General features: G+C 47.9%; 1 protein-coding gene across 3 annotated transcripts in view; it reads left to right on the forward strand.

Moving 5' to 3' along the window:
* LOC122414158 (uncharacterized) overlaps positions 1 to 22,726 on the forward strand; it is a 109,263-nt gene that overhangs the window by 71,690 nt on the left and 14,847 nt on the right. For all 3 annotated transcript variants that reach the window (XM_043425093.1, XM_043425094.1, XM_043425095.1), the window contains exons 7-10: positions 387 to 499; positions 4,353 to 4,515; positions 21,804 to 22,051; positions 22,148 to 22,394. In XM_043425093.1, coding sequence (XP_043281028.1) covers positions 387 to 499; positions 4,353 to 4,515; positions 21,804 to 22,051; positions 22,148 to 22,394 — 771 coding nt within the window. The remainder of the gene's footprint in view (positions 1 to 386; positions 500 to 4,352; positions 4,516 to 21,803; positions 22,052 to 22,147; positions 22,395 to 22,726) is intronic.

Genomic DNA, 22,726 nt, shown 5'->3' on the forward strand with positions numbered 1-22,726 from the left:
ATAAAAGAAGCATAAAAACAAGAGAAAACCGTGAGCCAAAGTCAAGTCCATTGTTCTTCCTGGCGAAAAACCTGGAGGCCGAGACTCCGCGGGGGAGGGGCTGGACGCCGGGAGGAAAAACGCTTAAAAAGCGTGCCCGTGGCTCTACAGTTCGATCTCCGTACTCCGTTTTCTCGCTTACGTTTCATCATAATGTTGTTTCTACTCTTTTCCATGACGAGTGCATAAAAGAAAAACGTTACCGACTATATTTCATTGTACGCTGGAAAATAAAATCGCTCGCGAATAACTCTCAATGCAATGCGGCCGCGCACGTGTTTTGATAGGCATATCACGAAAATGCTCTCGCGATATATTCCATAAATGTATACCTTCTCTCTTTTCAGAGTTAACCAAAACACAACGAGATCTCAGTTTCTGGCGTACTTCAGTTTCGCTTCGAATTCGAGCACCTCCGTTGGATGGCCTGTGAAAAATGGGAAGCCCGTCAACAATACCGGTAAGCGCATATATTTTGCCTCCGCCTGGTTTCACCATTGCCATATATTTCCTGTACAAACTTCAAATTACCCCGAGAATTCTGCATTATTACAATTGCGAAAACTCGAACTCCAAACATGCGTGATTAATGCGAATACGAAGTCGGTGGAATGGGTACAATCGTTTATTTCTTTTCAGTTTTAACGAAGCTTTCGTTTGAATATTACAAGAGACGCTGACGAGGCTCGGATTGTAAAAAATTTGATACTCTCGGTGGTGCGAAACGCGGCTGAAAATGCGGCCAAATTTTTCATCCGCGTTGTTAATACTCCGCAGGAAAATGCGCCGAGCGTCTTTGCACTTAATAATTGCATGGAGCTGCGGCATGTACGAAGCTCCGACTAAACTCCAGAGGATTGCGACGTGCAACACTAAAGTGTGATACGTACGAGGAAGAGAAATTTACGAAATTGGTACTGGGCGCTCTACTTCGGTACACAAGCTTAGCATTTCTCTGTCTCCGTTCCAGGGTGCTTCTAGCTCCGTGCTCCATGCCCCCCCGAAAGCCCAATACCATAACGTAGCGAAGCAAACGCGTAAACGTAAACTCTGCGCTCTAGTCTGGTCAGCAAGTTTTCCGCTGTATAACACGCGCTGCAAAGCTATCCGGAGTTTGCCTCTGTTATTAGAAACGTCGCTATTATTCAGACTTCGTATTAGCCCGACTCGTGTTGGCTTTTTCGAATACATTTTTTCAACGGATCCCTGCTGTGGGAAGCACCTTCTCAGGGGAAGAATGTCTCGTGATTCTTCTCGATGTCTTCTTCGATGTCGCCAAGTGGTTGGAAGAATGTTCGGAATTTCGAAGGTTCATTGCTGACACAAAAAACTGAGGAAATATATGATCGGAGATGTGACGAGGAAGAGCAGTGAATTTCGATTTTTAGGATTGTTTTCTCTCGTCGTCCATTCCGAGGTATTTTCATGGCCGGAGTTAATGAAAACTGCGAATGAGGGTATTCGTCGCGCTTCTGTTTGTCCCCGAGAGAGTAGAATTTTTGTGGAGAATCACAGATGTCACGGACGGACATGGATGCACGTATATACACTTTAGTGGAAAGCTAATTTGTGGCATGTGAACGCGACGGAGCGCGTTGCCGCGCGCCGCACCGGAAAGATCCCGTCCTCGTGTGCTTACGTTTCTACGAACTTCCTTGGGCAAGCAGAGGACGTAATTTTACGTTGGTTAGGAGGAAAATTATGCGAGGTTAAGTGGAGGACAGTCTGGGGCTTAACCGAATAAGGATTGCTGGTTCTGCTGTTGCCGGGGAGCCTCTCGAGCCAGAACCATTTAGCTCTCAGCGCGGTCTTGGCTTTTCACCCCCATCGTCCTCGTCGTCGTCGCGGTTCCCTTCGTTTTCTGCATGCATCGGGCGCGCACGCCTTTTCGGCAACGTTAATACCAAAGTGCAGACCCCCGTCTACTCTCCCAAGCTGGAAACCCGCTTTCCGTTAACTGTGTAAACACGAGCGACGATTCTCCAAGTAACTTCGCTCCACAACCGAATCGCATTTTGCAATTGTTGCACGCCGGCTTCGGACTCGCTGGCCTCGAGAAACACGCGCGCATAAAAAGCTTATCAAACATCGTTTAATGCACAGACACTTTCAACGAACGGGACGCTTCGCCCGTTCTCATATTTGCGCCCTTTACTCGGCTGTCATTGAAATAAATTTGATGGCTATATTATCGTGAAAAAGCTAAGAGAACATTGCCGAGAATCAGGCAAATTGGAAAGAGCTCCGCGAGTGAAAACGTTATTCGGTCTGATGCAGCGCACTCGCGTTCTCCACGCCTCTTCGACTCTCGCGCTCTCCCCGTCTCACTCCTCTCTGCCTCTTTTCCATGAAAAACGAATGAGAGGAGAGTGGACACGAAAGGGGAAATCGGTCAGGAAACGCTTCGAGTCCGGCGAGGAGGCTTTCCTAATAGTTTTGGCCATTCGTCGTTGGGAATATCCATCAGCAAAAAAATAATTGCCCATTAGGGGAAAAGCCACTGGACAAGAAAAATTTTTCGTTGACGCCAGCAAATTACTTTCTCGCGTATGTTCCTCCAGCTTCCAAATCCACTCATGTTCGAATTTGAACTTTTTCGTAGAAGGGCAACGCTTTCAAGGGTTCTGTGGAGCGTGGCTTGCTCCGAGGGTTTTTATCGTTGCGGGGAAACACGGTTTTCTCAATCGCACGACTCGCGGTGTGAAATAAAAGGACGAATAGTGTTCTAGGCGCGTTTGCCCAGGTCGGAATGTCGCCATGATAATTGAGGCGCGAGAAAAATGTTAAAACTCGAAAACTGCGGTATAATCGTCGGGAAAGCAATGCAGGAAACGTGCCTCGCGAGTGTCTCGTTCATTTTCCGCGTTCACCCATCCGCCCCTCGCCGCGAGCTCTCCCATTTTTGTCACCCGCCAAAATTGGCACGCGGAAAGTACGAAACTTAGCAAAAGCTGCGCGGCTAAAATTGCAATGATTTACGATCTGGCTAGCGGGTCTGGTACGCGTTCCAGCGGTACGTAATTAATTTCCCTCCGATCAAATCGGCCGCGGCGTGGATCCGAACAAGTCTCGTTCCAAATTCGGTGCTGGGCTTCGCTCGGGAGAACATAGCGGAGGTTATCGATGAGAGCTACGCGTTGCACGTCGAAACAGAGGAAAGAGAGGCGGCGCGGCCCGGAATGAAGAACTTTCGGTAGTGTAACAGCGAGAAGACTTGCTCATAACTTCTGGAACAGCACGGAGCGCGGCGTACGGCTATGCATCTTTGCGAAGAGCGCGCGCGTCATCGCTTATTCACGGAGTGAAAACGGCGAGCGAGAAAGAGAAACACGGAGAGAGCGAGAGCGCCCGAGAGGCGGGGGAAAAGGAAGAAAGGAGCGCAGATTTTTCCTCGAGCTTCGCTTTGCTCTACTTTTTGGCTCGGATGTGTTCCGGCTCGAATCTCATCCCCGCAACTGATATTGGCACTAGAGTCAACTTACGATCGATCTACGGGACGGCGACGATTTTCGGGCAATAAAAATTCACCGCCAAAAGACGAAACTCCCGTTATTGCAACCGGGGAACCTCAACGTTCCTTACCGTCGTATCAATATCGCCAAAATCTTATTATCTCCACTTTTATACGTTCCGCCTCGGGGTTTCATTGAATCATCAAATTAACAGTGAGACTGTTCCTCGTTTAGTTTCATAATCGACCAGCGAGAGTTATGCAATTCCGTTGATTTAATGCTCGCTCGAATGCTCAATACCAGCGAGCTCGCAACGGCGCAACACCAACAACTTCGTTGTCCGTGGCCTCATTCCTGAGATTCTCCGAGGAATTCATCAAGCGCATAACTTCTTCAGTGATGCTATAATACGTCTAACGACCAGGAAGCGTAGGCGGGAACAGAAGCGCGGCGACTTGTCACGAATTGTTTAATCTTCCGATTCGCCGAGTTCCTGGCGCCCGAGAACGCTGCTTTAGCCTAGATTCGAAGCTGCTTTCGCCTGCTTTTCTTTCGTTTTTTAACGAGGTCAGGGACGCTATCGGTGCGCATCGAATTCCCGATCTTCATCTTCGTTCGCCCTCCGCCGTTTCCGCACTCCAAGTCTTATCAAAACGTAAATCTCATTTGGTATACGTCAGCGATCTGCTGCGGGATCGCGGCCATTGTACGTTGCCACGAGAGCGGAGAACTCGCGGCGTCGCACCCGCCAATATCGCCCCCTGCGTACGCCCTTTCCTCAACCTCGCTATACGTGGATGATGACCTCGGAGGAAACGATATTGCGAAATGTTCAATCGGATATTACACTGTCTGTTACAGAATGCGACTGGGTGTACGAGGACTGTTTGCACGAAGATTGCGTCCTGGCGAGTCCGGGCTATCCAGGCCTGTATCCACCGAATTCCCGATGCCGCTACTGGATCACGTCGGAGACGAGTGTCTCGATCACAATCACCTTCGTCTCCGTGCTGCTGTCTTACAAGTGAGTAAAAATCGAGTGATCAACAGCATTCGCGGTGGGAAGCGATTGAGCTGAGTCGAGAAGTTTTGAATCAGCGTTTCTCAGGCGCTCGGTACAATTTGCCTTCTTTCAACGGGGATCGCTCGACGTTCATGCACACCGAGGTGTGTGATCAAAAGATCCTGAGACAGAATATCCTAAGAAAAATATCCTCGAACAAAATCCCCTCGGGTCAAAATTTCCTGATATAAAATATGTTCGATTTGAAAATATCCTAATACACTTATAAGACTTGGATATTTTTAACTCTATTAATCAAGGAAATCATTATTATCATTATCAACAAAACTATGTTGGGACCATGTTCGAATGTGTGTCTGTGTGTGCGAGTGTGTTCTACCTGCGTGCCTGGCGTAAATAAATAAAAACAATAAAAAAGCGAATAATCATTGGACAAAATAATAGAGGATGTTGTGTCTCAGGATATTTTGTCCAGGGACCTTTCGTCACGTAACCCCGCACACCGAAAAGTGCTTGTCGAACGCAGTTAATTGTCCAATTCGCAGTGTTCAGGACACGCTCCTTTGCCACTTGGTTTTTATCGACAGTATGTGCTGCAACAGGTTTCATGCCGTCCGGAAGTCGGGGGTTGTCCGATGCATTTTATGATATTTTGAGGAAATAAGAAGGAAACAAACGAACTGACCAAAGTGGTGTAGGGACGAGCGTATGGGACGAGCCCGGAACGTCATTCCGCCCGAAACTTTTTGCTCCGAACACCTCTCAAAGCTTTTCCGCTCCCTCGGAATACCGCCCGCTTTCCGTTCATGTTTCATGCGAGTGCCCGCACAGTTCCTCGGGGAAGTGTGAACATTCTGTGGTGGGATCTTATTTCTCTTTGGAAGCGTGACGTGTTTTGTTGTTTTTGTTAAGGGGGCTGGCGAGCAAGTCCGCGTGAAAGAGATACGAGCCTTGCGAATTGAAGTAACGATCCGCGACTCAGCGTCTCCGTGTATTTACGTACGCGATAAAAATTAAAGGTGCGACACCTCCGCGGCTTCTCAAAACGCGTGCTCGAGGATTTTCCGCCGAGAAGCCTCTTTTCACCGGCGACATTATAATAAGCGTGTAAAACCCTGAACGCGACAATATTCGAGACAAAGACTCTCCCGAGATTGTCCGTCATTCTCTATTTTTTCCTATTCTTCGTAAAGCTCAAAGCATTTCCATTTCCTTAGAGCTACACTCGTGTGTGTGTGTGTGTGTGTGTATGCGTTACACGGAGCTCCTTAAAATGGGAAATCCGAGTGTGAGAAAACGATTCTCCTTTCGTTGTCGTCTTTTGCTGGTTGTCCTGTCCGCACACGATTCTCTCGCTTCTGGCACGGAATTTAATAAGAGGGACATAAAACCCTCGGCGTATGTGCGTTCACGACGCGTACCTCTCTTCATTCACGAACGCGAGCCGGCACCGCTCATTTCTTTCTCTCTCTCTCTCTCTCTTTCTCCTACCACCAGCCCCGAAAGATCCTCCGCTCTCATTTGTACCCGCTATGGGTAGACCAGCTTTTTATGTCCACAAAGCTGAGGGAATTGAAAACATGACGAAAAGCGAGGAAGATCGTTGAAAGTATAATCGACAAATACATTAAAGTAGTTCATGCACGAAACAATTTTATTAAGAAAGTCTTGAAATTTACTCAGAGTTTTAATGGCCACTCGACTGACATGCATATCAAATTTTAAACGGTTCGTCTTATTGGTTATTGAGATAAAGGTATTTAAATGTGAAGAAAAATATATACACAGGGCATAGGGACTATGCGTAAAAAATCGTTCATTTTTCCGCATGTGACGAATGAACGCTTCTTACGAAGTTTATGAAAAACGTACACAATAACAATGAAGCATATAACGAAGGTCTGGGAAAAAAATCGAGACGATTGTCTTACTAGTAATACGTTAAAGATTGAACGAAATTGATAAAATAAGCACTCGTAACCTCACATTTGCTTATTTGTCCATTTTGTTTCTTCTTCGCTTAGTCCATCCCTGCCATAGCCTTCTGTCTTTTTATCATTACTTTTTTCTTGATCCATTTCCTTTTGTGTTTACCCTTTGCCCTCTCCAATGCGATTTTTTGCATAAAACACCAATTAATTAACGGTTTGTAATTTCATTCGCCAAAAGATAAGTTGAAAAAATGTATTTACAATATCGAATTAATAACTCTGATATTAATTTAGAGTGATGATATCTTTAATTAGAAAGTAAAAATCGATCCAATTTAGACAGCCATAAAATACGATCCTTCGGGCATGATCTAGGTTAAACGAGTGTGCGCTCATCTTGGGAAGTTATAGTTTCCATAATTTGATCTGCTTCCACGCAGTCTCAGTCACCCGATGCATATTGGCTGAAAAGCTAGTACGTGTCAGAGGCTCTCGCCGTTCGACTGCTGTGCCGTTATGGCCCGAAAAGAAATGAGCAAGGGAAGGGGCGGTGCTCGCGAAGGTAGAATCTTTGCTTGAACCTTGCGACAAAGGAATCTCATGCGGAAGCCGCGACAGAAATTTCTGGTCAGCTTTTACCACGCGAGGCTTCAGTACGACTCTCTCATTTCCTCGGACAAGAAAGCCCTCCGTAAAACGAACTTGAAAAGCTTTATCCGCTTTGGGGAGCAGCAGGTCGCCGGGAAGTGAGTATACGTTGAAAGTTCAAAGTAAAAATCGTGTGCGGGAAATGCCGTAGCAGAAAGTAAAATAGCAACGGGCGCGCTCCTGGTGGTTCATCGAATCGAGTGAATTTGACGACGACGAGCTTTCCTTACTCGCTACATGTCTGACCAAATCAGGCTCTGACTACTCCCGTTCGCTATGAGCAATACCATTTACCGAGATTGCTTCAGGCTCTTCGCTTCTCAAACGTCGACGGCGCAGTGTCTCTCGCAGTTTTTTATTCCCCAATCCTCCTGCCCGTTCGCTCCTTTTTTTCTCCGAGTCTCTCTCCCTCCGTCGCTCCCAACCGAAGGGAAAGCTCGGCCGGAGAGTGGCGGCGTATTACAGCTCCTCGAGAATCGTGCCGCAGCCGCGGGAGCAACGAACGTAACGATCATTGGCTGTGAAACCTTTTCCCTAATGCGTCCGTAAATCAACCGCGGCAGAAGAAGCCTCTCGGTGGGCCTGCTTTTGTACTCTCATCGCTGCGTATAATATCCATTATACTCGAGTCGCTCGCGCGTCACGAGACCCTCTTTTCTCCGGCTGTTGTCTCTGCCCGCGCGTCGCCGCCGCGCGCGAGGGGAGCCGCGAATCTTCGGCCCTTGAGCCTCCAAATTTCTCGACTGAAATTAGATCAACTTCGACTCCAACGGAATAGTCGCACGGACCGATTAGGAATTGATGATCCAACGCGAATCGGAATACTCGAAAAAGCCAGCACCATTCGAGGCATTGTAAACGCGAAACTAGCGCGAAATCCGATTCCAAAGCAGCTTGCGCATCCTCTGACGCGAGAATACAGACACGAGCAGGTAAACGGAGAGGAAACAGCAAGCCGATTCATATCGATTGATAAACGGGATTAAATTCATGCTTGAGTAATTTGTAAGCATCGGCGTATGCGTACATGTGCCCGGATAACGTAGAGCATTCCCGTGCACACGAGAGAGGAGCGAATGCTCAGAGTTGAGCCATTAATTCGTTCGTGCGGGTGTCAGCCAAGAAGGGATAAGTGCACCCAACGGAAGATATATATCCCCATTTGGAAGGAGATGGGACCTACTCGTTAAAACCCGACTTACGCCGCAACGCCCAACCACCCTCTCTTCGCCCTTTTTCCCTCTTAGCCTTGCTCACTCACCTCGCTCTCGTACCGGCAACTTCAACGCCGATAAATTCCGCGGAGGTCCCTCCTGCGCGCCCCTGCTTCCTCCCATATCTTTCTCTACATCTTCTTATACCTTATGCACATATGTACACGCTTACGTATGTAGCGCAACCGCGCGTTCAAGGACCAGCGGCCCCATATAACTCGGCTTTATGCCCCCGACGCTCCTTGTCTCCCTCGAGGGAAAAGATTTTTACCTTCCGCGACCTCCCATTTCATATACTTCGAGTCAACTTGCCGGTGTAACTTATCGAACAAAATTTCTCGGCGCACGTGACTCATTCGTGGGAACTCTAAAATTTCATGCCTCGGAGCTGAGAGCTTTTTACAATAAACATTATTATGTCCGGGAAGCTCCCTGTCGAGTGGGATCGACGTGGAAGATTATTTGGGTCAAAGTTTCGGGGATATTTACTTTCTAAATGAATGCGGTGAGTTGAGAATATGAAAATTTTAAAAAAACACGGTTTTCGTGGCTGTTGAGCCTCTTGATTGTTTCGAAGCTTCCGTTTATGGCAGATGAGCATAAAATATGCATGAACCGGAGGTTTAATTTCACTGTAACCTTGTACTTTGAAGCGTTTTGCAAACGCTTGTTTGCAATCAACAGAGAATATACACGTTGCATTTCCTGCGCAGGCTTCGCGCTCCACGTATAACGAGTAGGAACACATTTTTTGCATTTTTATTGTGGAAATATCTCGGTACAACGCACCGCGAAACGCGTTTCGATCTAATAAAAACTCGGGAATGTATATTTGCCCGCAAGTGATCAGTTTTATTTCATAAATAGAATGTAAAATTTCAGTTACCGAGAGCTTCCTCGACACTGCGAGGGAACATTTTTCTCTGCAGCACGCAGTAAAATATCGCGATGCTCTCTCAACGTTGGAAAATAAAATTTAAAATAATCGTCGCAACTGCGATACTTTTTCCTGGAAAATTTTTGCAAACAACGTCTTGTTTTCCATACTTTTTAAATTAATTCACCGCAAAGTTTGCTCTCCTGAAAATTTTAGTTTTGCTCAATGCAAACGTTGAACGATGCACATCGGCACCGAGTTACTGTCACCGTTATAGGTCGTTCTCCAAATTAAATGGATTTGAAGAAAACCGAAGAAAAAACACGACGCTGAAGTTTGCAACGTTGGAGTCCAGCAGCGAAACGATCTAAAAAAAAACCTCCAACAATTCCAGTACTTATCCAATTTCGTTCCCTGCCGAATTTGCAATTGTTCGTTTTTCAACCTGCACCGATACTTCGTGAAATAAAAGAATAGATAAATTACAAATGTTTTTTTCGTCCATTGGACTCCAACGTTGCAGACTTCAGCGTCGCGTGAAAAAACTTTTGTCCATTTTGGTGACAGGCCAAAATCAAGGCTCTTTGAGCTGTTCTCCGGCTATTAGCGTCCGCTGGCAGACATGAAATATCTCCTCGATATCTTGGTTAAGGTCCCCGGTCAGATTTGGCCAGAGATTTGGTCAATTTAGCCGCCGTTGTATTAGTTATAAGTTTGCGGGTAAATATATTGCTCCCGGAGTTAGGGGCGTGGTATATGTAAATGGGGAATCCGGCTGGAACTATGTGCGGCGGAGAATCTACAGAAGTATCCAGAAGCCGTGATGCCATAGGTCCACAGGCCAGCCGCGATTCATCGTTTCAAATAATAATACCCGAAAGAGCGATATAGCGCGAGCATCCGGGAACAGAGGCGAAGAAGAGGAAAGCTCATTTCTGTAGTTCGGAGGTTCCGATCAATATATATGAACGGGGCTATATAACGCGGGGGACGAAATTTGTTTGGTAACCGCACAGACTTTGGCGACGTCAAGCGAGTTTTGAACGAAGAGACCGCTCGCTCGACAGGTTGTCGCGTGCTGTTGAGCAAAAGTCGCGTTCCTCCTCGCACAATTAACCTAGTAAAATAGGAAGAGCGGAGCTTGAGAAAGTCGCGGAGCTTGGTATGCTGCTCAAATAGATTGAGGACTGGGAAGGAAAATTCGGCTGTCTGGAACGGGGAGTGAAAAATCCAGGGGAGCAAGGCGTGCGAGAGGAAGAAAAAGCAGAACAATTGACTGCTACTGCGAGGGCGAGCGAGAAAGGGAAAATGGCAAATTGATAAATGGCCTTTCGTAGGAAACGGAGATGAAGCACGTCCGCGATATGAAACTTTTATTCCGTCGCTGTGGATATGCGACAGGGGATTAGATGGTTGATGGAGGAAGGCGATGGACGGAAGAGAGACAAGCGGGCTGCGACGGGGGCGCGCTGGAGTGAGAGCCCCGAACATTGAGATAGACGAGTGTAATGGAAATGAGGACGTCATCGGGTAAAATCGATCTTCCGACGCGGACACAAAGTACACTCAGGAGCGTGAATCTTTCACAGGCTTTATTGAATGCTCTTTTCCGAACCACCAAAATATTCCATAAAGCGTCGTTGGATAATAAATTTTCTATGGCAAGCGTGAAATTAATGTTTCGCGTTTACGTCACACGCGAAATTTAGCACCCTCGCTGTAGCTGTACGGGCGAATAAAAATTAAAACAGGATCCATCACTCACCGGGGAGAATTGCACTTTCCAACGAGATTCTCATCTCACAATCACTGATCCCTAACTTCTGACTTGTAACGAGCTTTACTTTTTTGTCTCTTGAAGTACGCCCCTCGCGCTCACTCTCGCCCTATCGCGACAGCAATTTCTTTTTCCTTCCCATAAAACTCGAGAATACGTTTCGCGCTATTCTTCTTGTCTCGCCTCCTTCTCGCATCCCCCGGTGTCTCGCTAACGGACCCGCTGCAGCCTCCAACCACGGGCCAAACTTTTCTCAGAGCGGCCAAAATCTCTACAGGAATCTTGATGACGCTCACGGACTAGTGCGAAACGCGAGTCCACTTGGAGCTCCTGCGACTTACAGTTTTCATCCTTTATGAAATACTTCGTTTTGTTTCGACGCTGTAAAATTGTTGTTGGGCCAACTAAAATCAACGAGAGCTCAAGCTCGATCAACTTTTCAAGAGACTTCGGCAAAACTCACTTTAAAATAAAGAAAAACGTTGACTCGGGGCTCGCGATGCTACTGAAAAATTTCATCGACTTGAGCCGCAGCGTTCTCGCTCAGAATAAATGTCGTTGACCGAAAAAATTTCCTCTCTCTCTCTCTGCCCAAAAATTTATAATTCCGTTGTAAAAACTCTTGATAAGTCCCTGCGGTTGAGTCTTATCGAGAAATCGTTTTATCCTTTGTTCCCTTTTACTCGCGGATTTTCTCTTTCGCATGCACAAAACTGAAACTTTCTAATGAACTGTTGTGACAAGCGCATAATGGCTCGAGCCTTTAGCAAAAGCATAACGTGCAACGGGAAACTTTGTGCTTTACCACCGACCATAAGAAACCACGATCAGCAACTCGATAACCGCGCACACCATCGTATCTTGAAACGTTCGGTGTTGAGCGTAGTACGTACGAGCCTACCATGATAAACTGCCTTTTGTATTAAGCAAAAATGGCGGGAGGCTGTCGTTTCACTAGTGCGTGTGTCCGGTGCAACGATCCCCAACGCGTCGTGCCACTGGGGAAATCGTGCTCGAACACTTGCCCTGAAAAATATGGAGAGAGAAAAAAATATTCAATCGCCGCGTCACTATTGCCAATTAACTTGAAAACTTTAACTACAATTATTTCAATTAATTGGCATGGGAAAAGTTCAACTCGATTTCCGCTGTCAGTTTTCCAAGTAATTGAAATAAATGCGTATTCGCGTGGGTTCGGAGGCTCGAATGGAAGCTCGAACGAAAGTCTTGCCGAGGCATCGATGAGAAAAGGTGGAAAAGCGTGTACGAGAAAGTCATGAAAGCTTCGGCTGGATACATATTTTTTTGCTGACACTGTTCAAAGTGTTCTTTTGCTTGTCGTGGCGAGAGAGCGCGAGTGCAAGAGGTGCGGAGCATCTCGAAGGGAAGATAAGGCATGATCGAAGTGAGAAGCGTACAGAAAGGAGCGAGCACACCCTCGTCGCGGCACTGGCCGTGCACACTTTGCGGGTTAAATGAAGTTGTTGGAAGAGTGAAAAGGAGGTAAAACTTTGAGGATTGAGCCCAGGGCGAAGGAGAAACGAACGAGTAATAATTGCAACAAAAAGAAGGGGAGCTAAAATCAAGTTGATCCGCCGATGGAAGGATCGAGGCAAAACTTTTTTCCCTGCTCCTCCTGATTGTAATTGAATCGAGGGTGCGAGAATGAAGTGGAGAGACGAGAGGTGAAAGGTTAGCGAAATAAGAAGAAAGTTGTTCGTGTATCTTGGCCAATAAGCGCACACGTATGAGCGCAGGGCCGATGTAAGGATCGAGGTGAGAATCGGATCGAAGCCTTCGGGAAAGTGTGGAAAATCCTGAAACATGTGCGCGCGCGCGCGTGTGTGTGTGTGTGCGTGTGCGCGTGGATGAGTACACGTAGCTTGTTAAAGTAGCCGCCTGGGATTTCCAGGGCTGAGTAACCTGTAGAAAAACAATTGCCGCGGTATATAATCAAGGTTAGCAAACAACGAGGGAGCGTACGCGACTGCTGGATAAAAAAGTTGCCACGAAAGAGCGAGGCGGAGTGAGAGCAGAGAGCTAAATGAAGGGAGTGAGTGGGAGCGAGATGGAGAGGGAGAGAGAGGCCAGAAGACCGAGAAAGGCGAACAAGGTCGCAAGGACCGAAAGAACCAAGGATTGTCTGCACCGGCGTTTGCTCCTCGTTTTTCGTCGGACAATTTTCTGCCCTCGCTAACCGAATTTCGAGGCAGAATCCCACAAGCTCTGGAATCTTCGGCGGGATATGAAAAGAACGGGAGGGAAAGGGCAATGAATTATCCATAAGACACTGGATGTGTGTGCTCAAATAATAAACTCCTAGGCAGATTTGATGAACAAAAACCAGATCGACCAGCGCAACGCCGCGTGTCGTGTGTGTGAGTCGAGCAGCTCGTACAGTAACCATATCGTTTACCACCACTCGTGTACAGAGCATTTTCAACTAGTAGCATAATATTGTTCTCACGTGTCGTGGAGAGGAGAATTAGTGCGAGGTAAATTGCCTCGAAATATGATCGAAGCTTCGTTGGAATGTTGGAACAAAACACGCCAAAGGGAAGCACGAGCTCTTCGAAAGTAGGTTTTGCCTCGTTAATGAAACTTTTCTCTCTCGCCCTCTTTCCCTCCCTCCCTTCCTTTCTCTCTGGCACTTCCGCCCTCTCGCTTTCGCTTCGAGCACACACGCGTCTACCTAACCATGGACTAGAACCCTTGCGACCCAGGGGTGAGCTCGAGGAGGCGAGGAAAGCGTGAAAACAAGAGAGGATCCTGCCCCCTCGCGCCTCAGCTCATTCTCTCTTCGTCATTGTGCCTTTATCTCTCGAGCCTCTGCTGTGCGATGACTAGTCCTAACAGCCTCCGGTAGATCAAGGACCAACGTTCTCTCAATCGCGAAAACAGGCGCACCCCCCCCCCCCCCCCCCGGTACACCCGGCGAAGTAATACCTCATTAGGTGAAAGCGGTTCCGAATAACAATACGCCACAGTTGTGCCACGATCTTCTGAATAGCGAGACGCCCACGAGGAGATTTTACGGAAACATTTGCAGATGAAGTACACTCGGCGCTCCCAACTTACGAATAACGTACTGCACACTCCCCTTCTCTTCGCTCGACGCCTCTCGCACCGTCAACTTCCGAGTTGATCGTAAGCTCAAAACAATATGGCCCTGCTCCTGCGAGTTGAAAACTCGCACGACTCTCTGTGCGGAAATTCTGCTTCTGATATACATCCGTATAGCATTGCTCTACGGAGAGTCTCACTGCGAGCATTATATCGTGACGGTGTTCAACAAATATCTCTACCGAAGATAAATACACTGTGCGGATGCTCTTGTTTCAGCGGGAACCGGAGAAAATAATCTAGCGCAACTCTCTCTATGTGTAGACAATTGACTGAAAATACTACAAAGATTTCCAATAACTCGTGACACGAGCCGATTTCGATCGGCATTCGTTGCTGGGAATTAGCCAGGAGAAAGAACGAGGCGAGGAGTCGATTTTTCTATATCCGATATCCGGAAAAGTGTTTCGTGCTGTAGAGATTCGTTTGAAGAGGCGAGAGGGTTCGGCCATAAATAGGAAATAAATTGAGAAGAATAAATCGCATGCACGAGCGTGAAATTCTTTCGCTTCGTCTCTGCATTGTCCTCGTTTTTATCGCTGCGGATTGAGCGAGTTTCGCATTCGAAGGTATCCGTCGGCTGTTGACTGACGAACGAGGAGAATTTCCCTGGCTCGTTCTGTCGAGCCACCTTAATGTCTCATTCGTCGATTACTCTCGGTGAGTGTGGCCCTCGGCTACATCATTCCTCGGGACCGAGAGTCACCCTCCGTAAACCTGCTCTCTCGTTTCCTGGGCTCGCTCACTTTCGTCGCCGAATGAGAGTTATTACGGAATAACCAATTCCAATGGCTGGCAGCCTCTCGAGGTTATCGAACGAATCGATGGACGGAGGAAAGAGAGGCTGCGGTGCGGCGAGCGCCGGGGAAAGATAGAGGGAAGAAGGAATCTCCGCGGTGGGTGACGGCTCGGCGAGGAACAGGCTAAAGGAATAAGCCGTGTCGCCAAGGTTACGGGATGAGATCGGATTACGGGAACGTCTAGCGGAAAGACCGAACAACCTCCTTGGGATTTTCGTTTAAGACAGTTTTCCGTCTCCGGATTCGTGGCGAGACGCGCGAAACGTGAGAGCAAGACGAATGCAACAGAAGAACGCTCCCTCCAAAAGCAGCCTGCCGCGGGAGCAAAAAATCACGATAACTTGGCTGCTCCCCTGATGAAGCGCATCACGAAATATTTCCTACTCCCAATCAAATGAAATTCGGGCTCGTAATCGCTCTCGATAAGAATGAGGGAATATGACGCCGGGTCATCATCGATCAGCGTCTGCTCATCCCCGCACTGCGAGCTTCTCTCCATATACGCGTTCGCGATCGCGAATGAATTATCAATCAGGTGTGTTATTAGCTCCGGAGCCAGGTCAGCGCTGGCCGCGTTGACGAAATTCAGTGCAGAGAGTGCGACAGCGTCGAATCGGGGATCGAGGATTCGCCAAGCTCCGAAAGGGGCCAACGCCAGTTATTATTTGACGCGTTAAATCGCGCACCGAGTTACGCCTTTTCGTTGGCGAGCAATCTTCGTACAATGTGACGCCCTTCTGGCTCTGATCCATTTGCGCCGCGGCCCCCCACACCCAAAACTATCTCATCCCGGCTTGATACTCGCCAATATCTATGTGTACATGCTCTCCTCGTGTATGGCAAGCCGTGAGTTGCACCGAACGCTTAATTCGATAATTTCGTGCCGCACCTAACGCAGTTAGTCCCGCTACCGCCGCCTCGCATCCTGGCTTCGATATAGAACGCTCTGGAATCGAAATTACGCGGACGAGCGAAGAGAGAGGCGAAGAGATGCGAAAAGCCCGAGAGAGCAAGGGACGAGAGCGACAAAGGGAGAGGCGAGTTGGTATCCTTATGCCCCTCGCTGTTCCATACATCTCCGATTTTCCTGCTGCCCGAATGAACATCGTAACCCCCCGGAATCGTATACCGCGAGCGTAACGAGACTCTGACACCGTGCCGATTGTTCAGTCGGTATCGCAACGGTTCGAAGAACGCCAACGGCGTGTTCGTTTCGCATGTGCAGCGGGCACAAGCCACGGAGAATCCTCCGGTAACGGGGCCTCCGCGCGGGCATCGTGTTCCAACCGTTCGGACTTGCCCACCCTTTTCATATTGGAAAATGTCCAAATGTCCGAACGTCGGTGCGCGATACCGGAGCGATTATTAGCGAGATACGCGACTGCTTGTACGGCGCATATCTTCTGCATTGGCGCGGTCCCACTAAATCTGTAACGCGTACGAGCAACTAAAGCGGAATGGTAAAACTGCCAAATCGAGATACGAATCTATGACGTTACCATCAGATTGTTGTGCATAGGAAATAGCGAAATGAGCTCAATCAGGGGGATCGTTTTATTTGAGCGAAAACGGATCGCGAAGGGCTTGTTTAAATCTGACTCTGAAAGCTACCGCAATCGCGGACGCTTCGATCAAAAAACTTTCCCATCGGGTGATTCTATTCTTTCCTTTTAAACTCGACCGACTTTTTTCCATGGAGAATTCAACGAGTTTTCAGCTCTGAAGCTCCGCTAGGCTTTTCACTGTTGGCCAGCACTGCTATCGGGAATCACTCATACATGCGTGTGACATTTTGATTGATCGTACGCTTCGAAAGAACCGCTGGAATATCACTACGTTTACGCTCAAATGCTACGATAAAAATGCGACTACGAGCAACCCCGAAGCCGAATAGAAAATTGTGTTCTAGACGCTAATAATAAAATTGTTTCGTGCACAATGCCCCTTAAAATACACGTGCAGCGGTAATGTTATTTTCACACAGTTTGCTCAGCAACGGCTATCAGAGAAATTTAATCGTGCACTAAAAACTATACGATTCTCGATAAAGGTTTCCGCGCAACGCGTATTCAAATATTAGTTAAAAAATGTTTGGCGTTTTTGGAAAGGCTCATAAATGTGAAACCGACGCAATCGAATGTTACTTGGAGCACGAAATTTTTCAATCCAACTGTCAAAATGTACTGGCAGGCTCGATAAAACATTCGATTATCAACGAGAAAATCCTACTCTACTCTCCCCAAAATGTCCGTGCCCCGATGGTAGAATTCTGGTATTTCTTCGCTTCGATCCTGTGGAGCGTGGCCGTGTTTGTAACGATCATAAAAAAAGAATGAGAAACGCTTATAACTCATCGAGTTTCTTGCAACGGTACCTGATTCGATCAGCCCACAATCGATAATTCAAGGTAGAATATGCGGCATATTCTCGACATAATTGATTATGGGGGAGGAAATCGTAAGAGAGGAAAGCAAAAGTGCTTGTCACCCGATAGAAAGCCTGCAGAGAAAGCGAGAGGGGAGAACAGGGCGAGCGAGGTTGCGGAGCTACGTGAGCCGTCATTTCTCGACTATCCAACATGTCGCATTCTCTGCTCGCGGTGCAAGCATCCACACACACACATAAGCACACACAAATATAATACCTCAAGTACACAGTGAGCTCGGGAACAAGCCGACTTTGATGAACGGTTGAGATGCCGCGGGAGAGAGCGAACGGGAGAAAGAGAGAGAGAGAGAGGGAATAAGGATGAGGTGACTCTCGGCTAATCACTTTCCACCGAGATGGATGACGCCACGTACCACGAGCGTACACGGACGTTTTCTCTTTCAAATTCGTCTGCCTCTCTCTCGCTCTCTTTCTCTCCCATTGCCAAAGCCCCGATTCTCCGGGAAACTCTCAGCCCGGGTTCGACTGATCGAGAATAATTATCGCGAGCGTCGGGCATATCGAGCGTTGCGAAATTCACCCTCGAGTTTCGGCTTCCCTCGCCGCGGCTCCCAATGTGTGCGAGAGCGATCTCATCGAGACAACTTTCCTCGTGTGTCTCCCCGGTCTACCGCTATTACCGCCTACATAACCTCGCTCCAACGGAGGTGTAGTCACCAGATTGCAGGGCTTGATGTGCTTGATATCCTGCCTCGAGCTATATATATTATTCACGCTACATGTACACGGACACAATACACGCGCGGAGCGACCATAACCGATATCAGACGTCGAACTATCGCGCTCCGGTGCATGCACGCCTCCCTGCTCTTCTTGCCTCCTCGGCGATCTGTACCGAGCGCTCTTGATTGGTTAATCGATGTAAACTCGGGCTCAAGCGCGCGCGGCATTAGTTGCACTTACTGCTACGTCGTGTTGGTTAAACCTTCGCGCTGAGCGGCGCTACACTTCTTTGCTGTTTGATCCATTGATTTATGCTTGAAATTGAGACTTCGAGGGGGAAAGGGAAAGAAATTTTTGTGACACGATCGACAGCTCTTTCCCGCTTAAGGTAGATCATGTCGATCGTATTTTATGGGTGTTTGAATTGGCTCGATTTTTATTTCCTGATTAAGGGTGTGTTATCAATCTAAATTAACGTCAGAGTTATTTATTCGAAATTGTAAATACATTTTTTCAACTTATTTTTTCACTAATGAAATTACAAGTTATTCATTGAACGGGAATCCATCCACTGAACCCGAATTTCATTCGTTCCTGGATGAAATACTTTAGTTTCGTTTAGTTTTTCATGTAAAAATCGCTTTAGAGAGCGCAAAGGGGAAACACAAAGGGAAATGGATCAAGAATAAAGTGTTAATAAAAAGACAGAAGGGTATGACAGGAATGGGCCGAGCCAAGAGGAAACAAAATGCCGAAATAAACAAATGTGAAGTTACGAGTGCTCGTTGCCAATTTCGTTAAATCTTTAACGTAATATATATCTTTATTACTAGTAAGACATTCGTCTAGAATTTTTTCCCAGACCTTCGTTATATGCTTCATTGTTATCGTGTACTTTTTCATAAACTTCGTAAGAAGTGTTCGTTCGTTATATGAAAAAATGGACGATTTTTTACGCATAGTCTCGATAATCCTGTGTATTTTCTTTGTATTTAATTAAGCACGTTTATCTCAATAACCAATAAGACGAACCGCTTAAAATTTGGTAAGCGTGTGAGTCGACTAGATATTCAAACTCTGTCTGAATTTCAAGACTTTCTTAAGAAAATCCTTATAAATCCGGAGAGAATTTTCACGGATTTTCGGACTCCTGCAGTCGGACAGTTTTGAGGAGGAGCGATAAGTCGACTGGTGAAAAGAACGAGTAATTAGGATAAAGAATTAAAGAAATAGATGGGTTGAAAGAGAGATTGTCGACTAGTGTGTGGTAAAAACGGAAGGAAGAATGGAAGAAAGCCAGCGACAGCGGCAGTTAATTCGAGATTGAGGCGGGGAAAGGGGAAACGAGTTTTGAGAGAAGAACGAGAGGGCTCGACTCTCGAGGGGGCAAAGGTTTATGACAGACTGCGGCGGCGGAGGGATGCGGGAGAAGGAGCCTCGAAAGATTGAAGGAGCTGCGAAGGCGTAGCGAGGGGCGCCTCGAGCCGGAGGCTGAGAAGTCTATTTCGCTGTTTATAACTTGGCCGCGGAAGGTTATTTGTATCAACGTTCATAAAGCTTCTTTGCGCGCAGTGAAATTTGCACGTCGCCTCATTAGGAATCCGTGTATATATAGTTGAGCACGAGAAGGAGCGCATTTTTCACGGATCTTCGGGGGTTCGCTCGAGCTAAATTACAAGCGGAGTGGGCAGGATAAATCTGGTTTTCTCGTACGCGAGAGCTTCATCGTTCGGGGGCTCTTCGGATGAAACGCTGGGGCGGTCGGGTATATCATGTAGGACTTTTGGTGAAAAGCTTCCTCGGAACGTCCTCGCCTCTCGTTCAACCAACTCCGTCTTGCATTCTCCCGGCTTCGTTGTTCCTCCTTTAGGTGCGTTGAAGCGGAAAATGGTGAAGAAAACTATTTCCACGCTCAATCTCCCGAGGGACAGTGTCCCTCGAATTTTTCCATCACTCGGCCGCGTTAGTTCTCCACCGTGTTCTCAAGTATATATACGGCTTCCCCCATTTCCGTAAATAACAGCCCTACCTCGGCGTACCACACGGATGACGTTACTTTGCCGAATGGAGAGCTCCTCGCTGTCGGTTCCCACAGGTCTTTTGCGGCTCCGGGTGCGCTTCCGTGAACACGAAACGGAAACGAGACGGGATAGGGGCGCGCGGGCACCTCTTGAAGTGAATCGGGAACCGATAAACGAATTTTCAGGCTAAAATAAACTGTCAAACGGAAGAAACGTTATCTGGAGGTAAATAAAAGAAATATTGGCATGGGAGCGAGGCTCGGTCTGTCGTTGGATCGAAGTTGAGCGAGTCGTCGCGCGGCGGTAAGCTCCGGAGAAAAGTGAAATTTCTGATGGCGTAGCCGGCAGTAAATTAGTCACCGCGGAAATGCGAGAGGATATTTCGTTGTCGCGTCGTTGCCTCTCGGCTTTCGTCCGGTTTTCCATTTCGCCAGCCCGTCCACCCGCCCCCTGCTCCGAGCGAAACTTTTTCTGCACACGGTTCCGCTTCTCTTTCGCTTCCTATTTCCCTCCTCCGCGCATCCGTCGCCCCCTGGGTGTTCTCCTAATACGCCTAAATCCAATTTCATTCGGATAATAATTATTCTCTCGAATCAAGCTGCAACTTTCGCCCATGAAAATCACCATTTTCCGCGGCAGCATTTGAAAATTCGCCAATTTCATGTCGAATTAAAAACTTTAACGCGCACGAAAATTGTGAGCTTCGTGTCCGGAGGATAACGCAGTAGCTCCTCGCCGGGGCACAACCACAGGGAAGTATTCTCACGAGCCCTTTCCTTCTCTCCGCGAACAGAATAAACCTAAGAAGCGAATCGTAAAGTTTTCGAAGCGCCCAGGTATGTTTGCAAATCCACGAGGAACGAAAAGAAAGGGGCGAGAGAGGGGGGCTTTCACTCGAACAAACTTTTCGCATAACACAAATCAAAAGAGGGGCTACTCGTTATACGCGTCTACCGCTTTCGCAAAGATCTAAAGCGTGCAACTGCAGCGCCCATGCGCGCACTTTTCTCTCGTGTATTAAGCCCGGGAGCTGCATTATTTCGCGGGCGATGAATAACGTGAAAAGAAAATGGGGCCTACGACGCTGGCATGCAGCGTTCGTCGCTGGGCGGCGCTCGCTTGAAAATAAATCGAAACTTTGTACGTGCTCGCTACAAAGAGCGTTACGCTTTGCCAGCATCCTCGCTTATCCGCTGCGTAAATACACAGCCACCTAGAGACACGATCAATTACAGAGTTGATGCGTCCCATGGGCGAGTGTGCTCTCAAGGCTCCCTCCTCTCCGTTCAACCCATTTCTATACCTCGAGAGAAGAGTGTTTACGTACAAATGTGTACTTCGATGATGACCAGCACGACAACAGTGACGACGACAGCGAGGCGGCGCCAGCTCGCGTTTACGGCGAGCGATCTGTCTGACTGCGTGATTCTCACGGTGCAAACTCCACCGCGCGTTTCAGTGCATAGACAAATAGCCTGCAATCGGAGCGAATCTATTCGGCGGCAGAACATTAGTCGCTCGTCCAAGCGTATATCATTGTATCTTGATGCTCCTATTTGAGGAGGGGGCGAGGCCTTTGCTCACGATTAATTAGCAGACGACGCCGCACCGCTTCCCTTTCGTTCAGCTCGCGGTGGAATAAATCCGCGCTCTCCCGAATTATGGGATTTCGGTGGGAGCTTTGTTTAAGGAGTGAATTTGTGCGTACTAATTATAGATTATTAAACCTCGAAATCGCCTCACGATTTCGAGGTTTAATAATCGTTTCTATTCACATTCGTTACAGCCATTGCACCAACGACTACATCGCCGTTTACACCGGTCCGACGACCTCGAGCACGGTGCTGAAAACCCTCTGCGGAAACGAGAAGAAAGAAGAGAGGAGAATCGAACACGCCGGTTCGACTCTCCTCGTGGAATTCAAGTCAGGAAACGAGGTGCCGCCTTACGAGTACAATGGCTTTCTGGCGAGAGTCAGGTTCACTGAAATAACAACGGAAGCGCCAACGACGAGCACGATGGCTTCGACGACCGGTGAGTGCCAGCGGAGCTTCTCATATTTTTACTTTACTTTTCCCCCGGCGCTTCGTTATCCTCGGTAATATGCGAGCGTTATTTTCGCGTTTGAAGCCGACCTCAGTCCTGCAACGTACAACGGAATGAGCAACAACATTCGCTACGAAAATCGTGAACACGAAGCCCGGAAAATGGAGGACAACGCGGGCGCGCCGAGCTGCGACTTCGAGGTCAGCGGGGATCGGGCGAGGGCCGGACATCACGATACGAGAAGAAAACTCAAATCGCCCACGTGTCGATTCGTACTCCGGGGACGTTCCAACGACACCGTCCACGTAGCTTTAGCCAGTTACAACCTCAGGTAGAGTTGCGTCGTCGGTTTTTATGAAACTAGGAAAACTGAGAAGCCTGCTCATCCTGGAGTCTCGAGCTTCCACGAGCGAAGCTTCAAAGCCCTTTCCACACTCAGCCACTCAGCTTCCTGGACACTTCGGTGGTTCATCTTCGCCTATCGCGTTCCCTACGCCCGGACCATTTAACGCCCTTACCAAATGCCTTCCTCCAGTTCTCACAACTCGCCAAGTAGAAGCTCTCCGTTTCTTCCTCCGCTTGATTCACCGCGTACTTCACCAGTCTCCGACGTCTCGTCTTATCTCACCTAACGTGCTTCGTCTCCGTAACCTCCGCTCAGCT

The sequence above is a fragment of the Venturia canescens genome, chromosome 7 (genome assembly GCF_019457755.1).
Source record: "Venturia canescens isolate UGA chromosome 7, ASM1945775v1, whole genome shotgun sequence".
Taxonomy (NCBI): Eukaryota; Metazoa; Arthropoda; class Insecta; order Hymenoptera; family Ichneumonidae; genus Venturia; species Venturia canescens.